General features: G+C 33.9%; 1 protein-coding gene and 1 non-coding gene across 2 annotated transcripts; both read right to left on the reverse strand.

Annotated features, from left to right (window-relative positions):
- Positions 1-1,634: 1,634 nt before the first annotated feature.
- On the reverse strand, positions 1,635-1,721 carry TRNAS-GGA (transfer RNA serine (anticodon GGA)). Its single transcript has one exon. It is a non-coding gene; the product is annotated as a tRNA-Ser (tRNA).
- Positions 1,722-8,508: 6,787 nt separating this feature from the next.
- On the reverse strand, positions 8,509-12,551 carry LOC104232950 (uncharacterized). The gene is made up of 8 exons (XM_009786225.2): positions 12,307-12,551; positions 10,207-10,287; positions 10,021-10,109; positions 9,830-9,904; positions 9,500-9,621; positions 9,316-9,393; positions 9,130-9,219; positions 8,509-8,999 (listed from the first exon to the last, which is right to left on the reverse strand). Exons 1-8 carry the CDS (start codon positions 12,427-12,429, stop codon positions 8,893-8,895), a joined length of 765 nt encoding a protein of 254 aa, XP_009784527.1. The 5' UTR covers positions 12,430-12,551; the 3' UTR covers positions 8,509-8,892.
- Positions 12,552-13,360: the final 809 nt, after the last annotated feature.

The following is a 13,360-nucleotide window of genomic DNA, read 5'->3' on the forward strand; positions in this document are numbered from 1 at the left end:
TTCCTTTAATTTCATAGTTTATTAGTTCTAGAGTTTTGGGTGCTACATGAACGTTGTAGTTTGAAGCTTGAATTGTTCTTATTATTTTATCATATTGGTTTATTTATTCATCTTGCGCTTAATTATTTGATTGCTTGATCACCAATTGAATACTATCTACGAATCTAGGATTGAACTCGGGAGAGGGAATTCTAGATTGCATATAAGATTGAGTAGAGCAAGATCTTAACTCTAAGGAGGAGCGGATTTGCAGTTAGGATAGGTGTTGCTCCCAAACGCACATGCAAGTATACGTGGTCGACAAGTAATATAGGATTGTAAGTCCAGATATTATACCCACAGGGACTTGTGATTAACTATCAACTAAATTAAACCAAACAATTAATCTATTCAAGCGAATCCTAACGTATGATATTTAACTAAAATTAATCTAGAGTAACAAATAAAGAGATTAAAGAAAACAAGGACAAACTTAACAACGAATTCAATATGGGTGAATATTCTAGAGCTATGGGTTAGCTAACAATCCCGTTGAGTTTTCCACTTAAATCGTCTAACTAATTTATCTAGTTTATTGGTTGACAGGGTTAATATTGCTCGTAGCCTTCTCCCGAAGTACAACTCGCCTATTCAAGCTAACCTAACGCCTATATTCCTATGGAATTAGGATTAACAAGAATGCATTTATAATTCCCGTATAATAACCAAGCAAGACGATTAGGTATATTCCTATTGATGTTTAGCTTAAAGCATATATATTTCTATGTATATCGCCTCATATATTACTTTTGTTTATTATACGGGAATTATAAATGCGTTCTTGTTAATTCTAATTCCATAGGAATATAGGCGTTAGATTAGCTTGAATAGACGAGTTGTACTTTAGGAGAAGGCTACGAGCAATATTAACTCTGTCAACCAATAAACCAGATAAATTAATTAGACGATTTAAGTGGAAAACTCAACAAGATTGTTAGTTAACTCATAGCTCTAGAATATTCACTCACATTAAATTCGTCTCTATAATTAGCCAACTTATTTTCTTTAATCTCTTAGTTTGTTACTTTAGATTAGTTTTAGCTAAATATTCGTACTTTAGGATTTGCTTGAATAGATTAATTGCTTGGTTTAATTTAGCCATTAGCACCTTTTTTAGTACTCCTTGAGCTAATCCCTTATTGTTTTCGAGCATTAAGCTCAGGAATACATTTATTTGCTAATATGATGGCCGGTCATAGTTCAATAAAGATTTTAAGTGGGTTCGCTTGGACCCTGCAGAGAGCCGGATGAGGAGAGACCCTCACGTCCGGTTCGGAGGGCGGGGATATCCCGACCCTACTATCATTATGCCTTTGCAATGTTACTTGGTTCAACTGTATTTGTGACCTTTTCTCGTATGTGGGACTCTCTATCTTCTTGGATAGATAATCGATCGTCTTTCATTTGGATAGTGAGTAGTTTTTATAATAATAAGTCAAGTCAATAATAATAGAACTGGAGGAGTGAAAGCCACTTGACTAAGAAAGACCACCAAAAGTAACGACCACCAAGATAGGCATAATAATTCGATCTTTTGATCACCCATTTTTTGAAAACCATTTTTGGGGGCTTCCGCCTTACACAAGGTGAAAGTGCGGAAAGAGAGGGATTCGAACCCTCGGTAAACAAAAGCCTACATAGCAATTCCAATGCTACGCCTTAAACCACTCGGCCATCTCTCCTACATAATGATTATGACCCAAAAACCGAGTGAATAGCGAGTCAGTCATAAACAATTATTGATTGGATAGGTACGACCAATCCATTCTAACTAGAAAAATAGAAAATTTTTCATTCCCTTGCCTTGAGTGAAATGGTGGGAATCCTTGTTTGATTTTTTTGAATATCCTCCTTCCTTGGATTAGTACTGGGACGCATATATCAAAAGCTCAGTGTGAAATTTGAATGAGATATATCTTTCTTTTTTCAAATTAAAAATTGGAGTAATTGAGGTTACACAAAATCTCCGCCAGAAGAGACTTGCAAGGCATGCCCGCCAGAAAGTGGAAAGGCTTCTTTTAGGAGTGATCTTTCTAGGTCTTTCCTAAGAGAAAGGGAATAAATAGGTTGCTTGCACAAATAGGTTGAAAGAATGAAGTAAAGGCTGTCTTCGAGCAAGCTCTTAGCTTTCATCGTGAGTGAGAGAGGAATTGATGCAAGAGAATGCCCTGCTAGTCTTAACTTACACAGAAGAATAAGATGGATAGAATGGGATTTCAAGGCAAAATAGCCTATATAAGAGAAAGAGTTCCTCACTTGACTTCAAGCTGGGGAAGGCTAGTTCAAGAACTAGAAAGATCTCACTTCTGTTTACTCAGAGGCCTCTTTCTTATCGAAGACTCTGGCAGCTGGAACTCATCGGCAGCGACTTTTACCACTGTAACCTAGGCACTCAGGCCTTGGAGCTGATCTGTCAGTCCACCGTTACCACAAACCTCTACTTTGAAGATGACATCTATTGAGAGGGAACCTCCTTTCAGAGTGTGATTCGTCGTTTCCAATGCGGTTAATTGCTATTAGGCTTTTTAGGAAAGTTCCCCTCTGCCTATGCAGTTAGCTCGACTCCAGGTATAGCTCTTAATGGGCATGTAGTTGATAGTTAATCACAGGTCCCTGTGCGTACGATATCTGAACTTACAATCCTATATTACTTGTCGACCGCGTATACTTGCGTGTGCGTTTAGGAGCAATAATAATAAAGACCCATTAAAATAATATTAAAGGAGTGAATCTATACTAATAAATTTGAATATTTCTTTTTTAGTTATCAAAATCATTTTTCTAACCATCCCCCACATAACTCAAAAAGAATATAATAGAGTAAAATAAAAAATTTCGTTGGGTTTTCATAAATGAGTATAATGCGTCGAATCTGGTGTCTCTAACTATGAACTAGACCTAGATAAAATAAGATTAAGCTTACAGAACAATTGGTAAAGTTTAAAACTTCTATGAACCAAGCATTCTTTTGTAAGTTTAGTGTCTTATCTATCACATTATACCCCTATACACATTATTGTTTCTCGCGGTTTTGCACTAATAGGTCATGCTCGCGCCTGGTTTTCATGAGTGCTCTAGAAATTTCACCACAAATTTCATAAGAGCGGCCCCACTCCACACTCATATAGGTTCATCCATCAAGTGTATTCTGCAGCATAATATACCACCTATAAAAGGCCATGGATTATTGGATTAAGAGTTTAATAACTCAATCTCACGTTCCTTGCAGCCTTGCACTATATACACACACTACAGGAAGAGACATATTTTTACAGTACATATTTGATCAATTAATGACTTGTTATTACCCATATGAACCTACTTCATGGGATCTCTAATCACATAGGTTAGGTTACCATCATTGTTGATACATCTCTAATTGAAAAAAGTCTCAATCCCTCGATGTTTCACTTATAAGTCAAAGGATCGGCCAAATCCTCTTTTGATTAAACATAATATATATATATATATATATATATATATATATATAATCTCATCTCTATGCAATTGTTATATCACATTATGTCTCTAGAGAACTTATCTACTCTTCCCATTGAAAGATTTATTTTCTTACAATGGCTATTGTGCTTTGGCAATCACAATTCATCGACATAATTATTATCGGTTTAACTCACCAAGAGGTTGCTTAATTAACCTCACTTCCAGGCAATTTTAGTACCACAATACCCACCAAAATGTGATCACACAATTACTATTGAGCTTTTCTCATATGAATCAAAGATTCAATATCATCACTGTATCATTCTAAAACAGTGGAAAATTCACATACAGAATACTAATTCATAGTATTTCTCAAGTAAGACATAAAATCATCTCAAATGAAATAAAACTTGATTTTCATGCAAGTGCCTTTTGAAACATCTCTCAACATATAAGAATTTTTTTTTTTTTTTTGTATCTTCCATAGTCAAGTACCAAAGTAAAATTTTCATAATATAGAAGCAACTTTAACTTCTACAGAAATATCTAAAATCAGTAAGAAATGGGTCATAATTCAATGATTTTTTCGCCCAAATGACTAAGAGACCCAAATTAATATAACTTTTTGGAGCTATAAATATAACACATTTTTTATCTTCCAATTTAATTTTTTACCACAAAAAATCTCAATTTTGTAAGGCATTATTATAACATTAATAAATAATTTTTTCTCACATTTTTCCTTCTTAGGATCAAGCTATATAAATCTAGACACCATGGTCCCCCACATTTCCGAAAATTTAAGGTTAAGGAGATAACCTTTTCACATGTCATAAAGAGTTCTACTTTATAAATAACAAGCTAATAATATAGCTCCGCCCCGAAGATTTATTTTCTATTTAGCTACATTATTAGATTCAAAAGAATATGGAGGTCTTATCTCATGTATTATTTCTGACTACATCACATCATCGTAGTAATTTATTCATATTAATTATTTTTCATACAAAAAGAATCAAAACTTCATAGCACCTTAGAGTAGATAATGTGTCATTTATAAATCATTTTAAAAGACTTTATTTATAGGACCAAATTGATATTCTCATGACTCAAATAAAATTAGTCATGCCATAGTTCAATAAATGTAAGGCAAAAATTTTAATATTTCATAAGATTATGAACAACTACCCATACTATATCATCATCAACAAATATTTTAAGAGAATAATATTTTAATTAAAAGATGGATAAATATTCTTAAAGAAGTAGAATATATCCAGTTGATGTGCCACGTAAAAGATGAGAGACATAAGCAAGGTAGATGATTTTTCTTCTTTATATTTGTCTATTATAAGACAACTTAATATCATTTTTACTAGATCAACTTAACATAAAAAGTTCACAGTTTTAAAGATTAATGGAAACAAAAATACAATATGAGCTTTTCCATCATTTCAAAAAAATTCACAGAAACTTAAGAGTCACTTTTTTCCCATCTTATATATATCAACTTGATGCCAAAGTTCTGCCTATTATATTCTTACGGGAATAGGCAGAAAAGAATAAAAAAAACTAAGGAGATATTAAACCAATTATGCATATCTAGTATATATACGTAAATTTTATGTCATACACAAACATATCAAGCGTAGAAGAAGTCACTGTCTTTTAAGGTATAGTACCATCTTTAGCATCTCTTAGAATGCTCATTGACTTGGAGTAATACTTTGTACCTCACAAAAATAATTTGAACCCCATAAGAACATTATGCAAACTTGAAGTACATGTCCCATTTTTAAAAATAACTTGGACAACGTCAAACTTGATTCTCCATAATAAAATAGTGTAAATATCCTTAAGATTGTTAGAAAAATTTGATAATTTGGAGAATAAAAGAATTAGCTTGAGGCGTATCAAGGACACTATCCATAAGGATATTTTGCCCACACCGTAATGAATAAAATTAGGCGTATTCCCCAAAATTCAACAAGCTCTTCTAGTATAAACTAGGAGCAGAACAACAAAGATTAATCAAAATAAACCTAGCACAATAGAAGAAAATTAGAAGGAAAGTTTTTACTTTTTTCTCCACACTCTCAAAATAACACAAACATATTCATATATATAACCCAAAGTTAGACATCTATACGTTAAATAAAGAAACTTTACATAACAATTAAAGCAATTAAGCTAAAACATTTCAAACATCAAATTCATTATCTTCAAAAGTCAAGTTGATTTTGATAGCTATAATGATAGCCATTATAGGTTAGGAAAAATATTATATTCAAAGTTATTTAAATTTTCAGTTATAAACGTTAAATATATTCTATTGATTGATATAATAAAGATCCATTAAAATAATATTAAAAGAATGAATTTAAACACTAATTTGAATATTTCTTTTTGAGTTATCAAAATCATTTTTCTAACAAATAAAGCCTTGAAAAACATTCTTTAAAATTTGGGACTTCCTATCAATATGTACCTAATGAATCATGCACTCCTATGCATACACAAATAAGTGTGTGAAGGCTTTTGCTTCTGTTCAATACATAATGACTGAAGCCAACTTTGGTTGGTTAATCCGATCGGTTCATCAATGGTCGGCAAGTATGATGGTTTATATATATATATATATATACATGAAAATACACTTGGAGAAAGTACTTTTCACCCGCCTAACCCACAAATACGGTTTTCATCGAGTAGCCCACAAACATTAATCAATTTTATGAAAACAAGTCAAACTCGCAAATTTCGTCGAACTTCGTCAACTACACCCATAATCACGCCTAAATCAGATTCCACATGTTGCTTTCATTTTTATCTTTTCCTTTTTTCCATTTTCATTCTTATTTATTTTTTACTTCCCTCTTTATAGTATTTTCTAAAATTCACAATATCAGGAAGTTGAAGTAAAAAATATATTCATCCTTAAAGTCTATAATTTTAATTTTTTTTTTTTTTGCAAAATTCAAAGTTTTGTAAGGAAAATTCTTATTTCACTGGAAAAAAAATAAAAGTTTACATTATTAAACACCTTATATACATTGTTATACATAGTCATACGTTAATTATATATAAATATATAATAATACACAATGTCTGAAGGCAAGAAATTCAAACATTTTTTTACAATTATCTATGTTGTATAATATGTATAATCTTGTATACTTGTGTATAATCATGTATAATTCTGTATAACTATGAGAATACACACAAATATACATGGTTATATATGATTATACAATGTATATATAGTTATATACAACATATACATCATTCTTCCTCCCTTCGGAAGTCATTAAAAGTGAGAAGAAGAAGAAGAAGAAGAAGAAGAAGAAGAAGAAGAAGAAGAAGAAGAAGAAGAAGAAGAAGAAGAAGAAGGAAGGAAAAATTACCAAAAAGGAGATTTCATAACTTAGAATACAAGAATCAAAAGAAATAACCACTCAATATTTTCTTTTTCTTCGAATGGGAATAAAAGGATCCTCTAATGTCAAAGTCGGAATCAGCTTTGGCGAGCACTGAATCGAAAAGAAAAAGATTACAAAAGATAGATCCAGTGTGGATTGTTCAACAGTGTTATTTTGTGGAAGAGGAAGATACAAATGAAACGGAGCAATGAAATTTGAAGAAGAACTCGACTATTTTTCCAGAGTGAAAGAGAGAGAGAGAAAAAAAAAAAGCAAGAGCGAATTGAAAATGAAAGAGAAAGAGGGGTGGGGAGAAAATCTGAAAGAAAAAACTGATTTGGGTATGGAAAAAAATCCTCCGCATAAAGAAAAAGAGTGGGACAATAATGTGGCTAATCGATGAAAATAATTTTTGAACTTATGTATAAACTGGGCCATATCGGGTAAGAAGGGAAAATATAGGCCCAATTTTGTTAAAATGTTGGGCCAATTGACAATGAGAGTAATTTTGTCTATATATAAACCTTATTTGCTTTAAATTCTATTTGTATAATGTTTATATATATTTTGGGTAACCTTGTGATTAAGCTTTCCTACCTAATTACGTCGACCATTCATTTACAGATCTTTCCTTAATATTGTTGATTTATCCAACTTAGAGGTCTCTTTAAATTTTATTTCAAAGTGCGTGTAAGTGTATCCTATCCAAAGATTCACTGACCGTTTATGTTAATTAATATTCGAATAATACTTCCAAAACTGATCCACCATTTTTACCAACTTCTATAAATTTTATTGGTATCCTCAAAATATAATACTCTACTACCAGTTGTGTGTCTCTTCAGACTCAGAGGCAGGGTTTTGGAAATTATAATAAAGTGTAAGGGATAGGAATGTAAAATGTTTGATCAGATTTCAAGTGTTTTTTAGGCAAAAAAACAATATAATACTCAACTTATGACTGTTGAATTGTTTTAAGCATTTTTTATTTATTTTGTCAAACATTGAAAAAAGCTAAAAAAAATAAGTGTTGATTTGATCAGCTTAAAAGCCAATCAAAACACCCTTCTAGACTTTTCTTTTCCCTTCCCTGTTATGCCAATTGAAAGTATGTTATTGTAAGTGTCAATTCAGTTTTGGAATTCCTACATATGTAGAAGCCCCTATTTTTCTAATGAATTCCAACTTGGTTCATTTCTCAATATTTAAATGGTTTACTAAACTTACTCCAGTTCAGGCCATCCCACTAAATACGAAAGTAACAAAACAAGTTTCCTCAAGTGTAACCAGAGTAATTTGGGTTTGTCTTTGTTAATATTTTGTCAAAGAAATTCTTCTGGTATTTGCTTAATGGGAAACTTCATATCTATCAATAGCAAATAAAAGACCACTTCTAGACCAGAGTCAAAGAAAGAGAAGAAATATCAATTAAAAAAACCATCTAACCGGCTGAAATTAGTCTACGAGAAGCCAGGTAGATTATTTTGAAAGCAGAATAATATGTTCTACAATTCTCCGAGTCATCATTTTATCATTTCTTTTATCAATTTGTCCTTGCTAGAGTTATGAACTCGGACATCTTAAGCGACGTTGTTAACTTGACCAAATATGGAATAAAAGTTTTGGCATTTTATCAAGTCTATCTTCAAATTGATGGTCCCCTGCGTATAGTCCTTGAGGGAAAGAAATACCAAAATATCAAATCTCTCAAAGACAAGGAAAAAAAAAACCTATACTTGAATAAATACAGCAACGATAATGCAACCCCAGTAAATCGAATAGACGGCAACCAGAAATTGGCTATTTGACCTTGGCTTCGTTAAAAGCAAATAGAGCATATAAGCTTTTCCCACATTCGACGATGCTGTAAAAACAACACAATCACTGCTTAACCCACAGATGAAACAACCCACAATTTTCTTTAGACATACTTTGGACAGAAAGAACCACTAAGCCAAAGCAAGTGTGCAAAAACCAGAGTGCCAATCCCCAACTAAGCCTGGTTGCCACCACCTCTTGGACGGGGGCCCATTCGTCCACGGCCACGGTCACGGCCATAACCTCTGCCACCTCCACCCCTGCCTCTTCCATATTCAGAGCCTAAGTTCATATGCATAAACAAAGATTCAACGCAAATACATAATATAACATTGTAAGAAATATCATAGTTAAAACCCAAGAAAGTATCCATAGAAGCAGTACTATATGGACACTCAAGAAGTACACTTACCAGGATATCCCCATCCACCACGGCCCCCACCTCGGCCCCAGTTTGAGTAACCACCATTTTCTCGGCCCCAGTTCGAGTAATCACCATTTTCTGTTAAAATAAAATTAGCAACGGTTAGGTATTACATCATCCCTGCATCTAATGAGCGTATTACTTCCCAGAGATCTTAAAGTAATGGAAGACTACCTTGATAGTTTCCATATCCACCTCTGCTCCAACCACGTCCCCTCCCTCTACCACGACCTCGTCCTCGACCATATGAATCTAAAATAAAGTTGTAGTAATTCAAGAAGTTATGCAATTTTCCACCTACGTCGAGTTTAATTCTGCAAATATCTTTATCTAGTGATTTTGTCTGGTTCCTCATTACCTTCATTACCCGCATAGTAGACTGCCCGTGTTTGTCTAGGTGGTTGTTGCTGCAGTTGAGGCTGGTAATTTCTGTACTGTGGCTTCATCTGTTCAATCTCAACCCCAGAAGGAGCTTGATACCTATGAACATGAAGTTACATTTGAGCCAAGACAAGTACGATAGTAATCAGTTATAGCCACAATATTTCAGCGATAAGACACCATAAAAATACAGTAACTACCATAGGAAAGAACAATTCAAACAAAGATCATTGATTAGTTGCCAGGATGCATTGTCAAACAACAGGAGGAGCAAACTTCATAGAATCAGACAAAGGCAGAGAGTTACCCAGGGGAATTCGCGTTCAGTTCCTTTGCTGACAAGGTGATCGAAATCATTGACACATGGCGGGTCTGCTCCACACTTTATTGCATAGAAACCAATTTCAAGAAATTAGTACCACATGCATACTGTTCATGCTTTGGGATATACACTGCAAAAACAAAACATTATGGGAGCAAATCAGGATTGGAACTTACGGCAAAAGACCCTCTTCAAGAGGCTCCCATACATCTGTTATGCTTACTGAGCTGATAGCTGTGTCTTGATGCAGTTGAGGCATTCTTCTCTGCAAACGATTGAGATCATTGGGTTACATCTTAATATATAAAAGTAGGAGAAGGAAGAGAAAAAGTAGAGAAAGAAAACCATCTATGCCAAGCTACCTTAATGATCTCTGATATAGCAACTGTTTTGCTAATTGCCTGACCCATTGCTTTCAAGACAATCTCTTTCCCACGCCTCTCCTGAACGCTCAATTATGATTAGAACTTTGCATTAGCAGCTAACAGAAAAATGCTGGTTTTATTATTGTAAAGGCCAAATGACCAAGAGAATCATCCACCAATGGATGAGCTGACCAATAATATTAATGGTCAAATTCCATAAAAAGAATGCTATTTGCATGATAATGTTTAATAAAAGAAACTAGCGATGCCAAGTAAGATTAAATATTGAGCCTTAGAAGTACCATATATCAATAAGATGAGTATCGCAGAACTATGGATGTTAAGACTACCATGTGGTCGCGCAAGATCATACGAGATTAGAACACATCTGACAGATGGCTCAAACAGAACATATTGATGATAAAATGATACAATGCTGCCTGAGATGGTTTGCAATGTTCTAACTAGACCTCCAAATACACAAATCCCTATATGCGACAATGAAAGTAAAGAATCCACATATGTGTTATTAACTAGATGAGGTTAAGGTTTTGACATTCTATACTTGCATTAGGTCCGAAGTAAGATTCAGAAAACATATAATTTCACAAAGTCCATTTTTCTTAAATGACAAAGAGCCTGTTTGGCTTAGCTGATTTAGAGTAGCTGATAAGCATTAGGTGCTGAAAAGCACTTTTAAGTGCTGAAGTTGAATTAAAAAATAAGCAGTTATGTGTTTGGATAAAAGTGCTGAAATTAATAATAAGCAGCTGAAGAACTGGGTATACGAAGAGTTTTGTTTTAAAAAGAAGTATTTTAGGGATAGAATAGTAAATATTTTGGTCAAACCTAAAGTGCTTATAAGCTAAAATTTGATAAGTTGGGGGAGACCAACTTATGGCTTTTGGCTTATTTTTGGCTTATAAGCACTTTTAATTTTACCAAACGCGTAGATAAGCCAAAAAGTGCTTATAAGCCAGTTTGACCAGCTTATAAGCTTAGCCAAACACCTTCAAATTATTTAGTATTGGAATGAAATGACTTGAATAGAATTAAATGAATAAAGGGAATTCCTATAGCCACTCCAACTAATGTAGAATTGAGGTGTTTTAATTGATTGATTGGTTATAACCACTCATTTTAGTACTTGAAACAATCATATTTTCGGGATGTGAAATATTAATACTGAAATTGATAGTTTAGTTTCAACGGACAAAAGAAGGTTGCTCAGACCAGCAACGTCTGTCAAACAGTTTATCGAATCTTGATTTGAAAAGCATATTTTGAATTAGCAGAGAACCTTAAACCTCCTAATTTAGGTTGCTTCATGTAAGAATGCAACAAAAAGCAGTCCAAGACAAATACTGGGGAAATTCTCAAAGATTTAGAAGAAACCAGCAGTTTTCTAATCTGCATCATAAAAAATATCAAGCAATTACAGAGACCCCATTTTCCTCTACCTTTCCACTTTTTATTTGCTGTATCGTAGAAATTTACAGCCGTTTGACTTTGATATGCATCAAATTAGGCAAGCAGGCTGCCTATTAATGCAAAAGCTACCCTAATATTTCACATTGCAAAGCAGAGTCACATTTGTCGTATATATCAAAATGTACTTAACCATTTTATGGCCAGGAAAATGCACTAGGTGTGTTCTCATGTTGCCAATCTTCTCGTACATAAATGTACATATCAACACAGCCACTTTAGAATTTGCAGAGCTTTTCACTTCCCCCTACTCAACCCCTCCCCACCCCACAACCCCCCACCCAACCCAAAAAAAAAAACACCACCACCCAATCACTTTTTCCCTTTTATTAAGCTCTTTTAAAGCTTGCAATCGGTAATATAACTTAACCTAACAAATGTAGGATAAAGCTGAAGATTAATGCAGTCTAATTATGCCCATGTAAGCCCCTTAGTCACATTTTAATTCCACAATAAAAACAAATATTAGAAGCATCGTTCCAATCCAATAGAAGAACAAAAATATTATAAAATGAAGAAGAAACAACACACAGGAATCCATTTTTGGTAATGGCAAAAACAAAAGTGAAACGGGAAAAAATGCGAAAAAGGAATCGGAATGGTGAGTACCTGAAGAAGAGTAGTGGCATAGGTGATGTAGTTACGAACCAAACCCTGTGAGGTGATTCGGATCTCGTTCTCATTTATGGGTAATTCCTGCTTCGGTTTTTCTACTTTTTGGTATCTATCCATTTGGAACCACAACAACAACCCTAAAACCCCAGCTTCTCTGTTTGTGTGTGTGAGAGAGGGAGGGAGAACTCAGAAAGAAATGAAATTAGCTAAACCCTTAACAACTACAGCAGCAGCGGCGTGGGGTTACAGCCACGTGGATTACATTTTAAACATGGAGTTTGAAAGGCGAATGTATTGGGCAGTACGTCGGAATCAGGACTCTATGTGGGCCTTAAAATCAGGCCTCTTGGGATTTGAAGAGTTTGAGCCCAGATAATTTCCTATTTTTCTTTGGAATTTTTACCTCATGTAACAAAGGTTAACACCTTATTTATTTTAAATAAATATTATTTAAAAAAATTATATTTTATAGATACCTTTTAAGATGTATAGCAAAATATTTAATTTGGTTACCTCCTAGCCCTAAGCCACTAAATATACTATTCAATTAGACTATTTTCTTTCTCTCTCTACTTTGATACATCTCATTCTCTTCCCTCATTCCCTGAAAACACAATGCTTAATCTCAAAATTCCTCTCACCCACACTAATTTTTTTTCATTCTGATCAATTCTTGCATCGAATTGATGCAGTAATGCAGATAATGAAGTACCCAAATTAGCTGTTTTCAGTGATAATGTTAGTACAATTCATCTAGCAATTTCTTCCATTAAAGTGGCTCTATGGCATTCGGATTAGAAAATGTTCCAAGTTTGGCTTAATTTTTGTTTTGGAAGATAATTTGTGTTTTGTATTTGGTTTTGGAAGAATGGAAGAAGAGGAAGTGATATCGGCCCTAGGTTGTTGTGTAGGCGCTGCTGTTATTTCCTCTCATCCCGGCTATGTCTTCTCGCGGGATAGCTCTCTTCCCGCACCGGAGTTCTTTACCTCTGACGTACCTCTGATAAATTCACCGAAAATTAGAGTTTGTTCTTGAACAAAGATAACG

Source organism: Nicotiana sylvestris, chromosome 9 (genome assembly GCF_000393655.2).
Source record: "Nicotiana sylvestris chromosome 9, ASM39365v2, whole genome shotgun sequence".
Classification (NCBI taxonomy): Eukaryota; Viridiplantae; Streptophyta; class Magnoliopsida; order Solanales; family Solanaceae; genus Nicotiana; species Nicotiana sylvestris.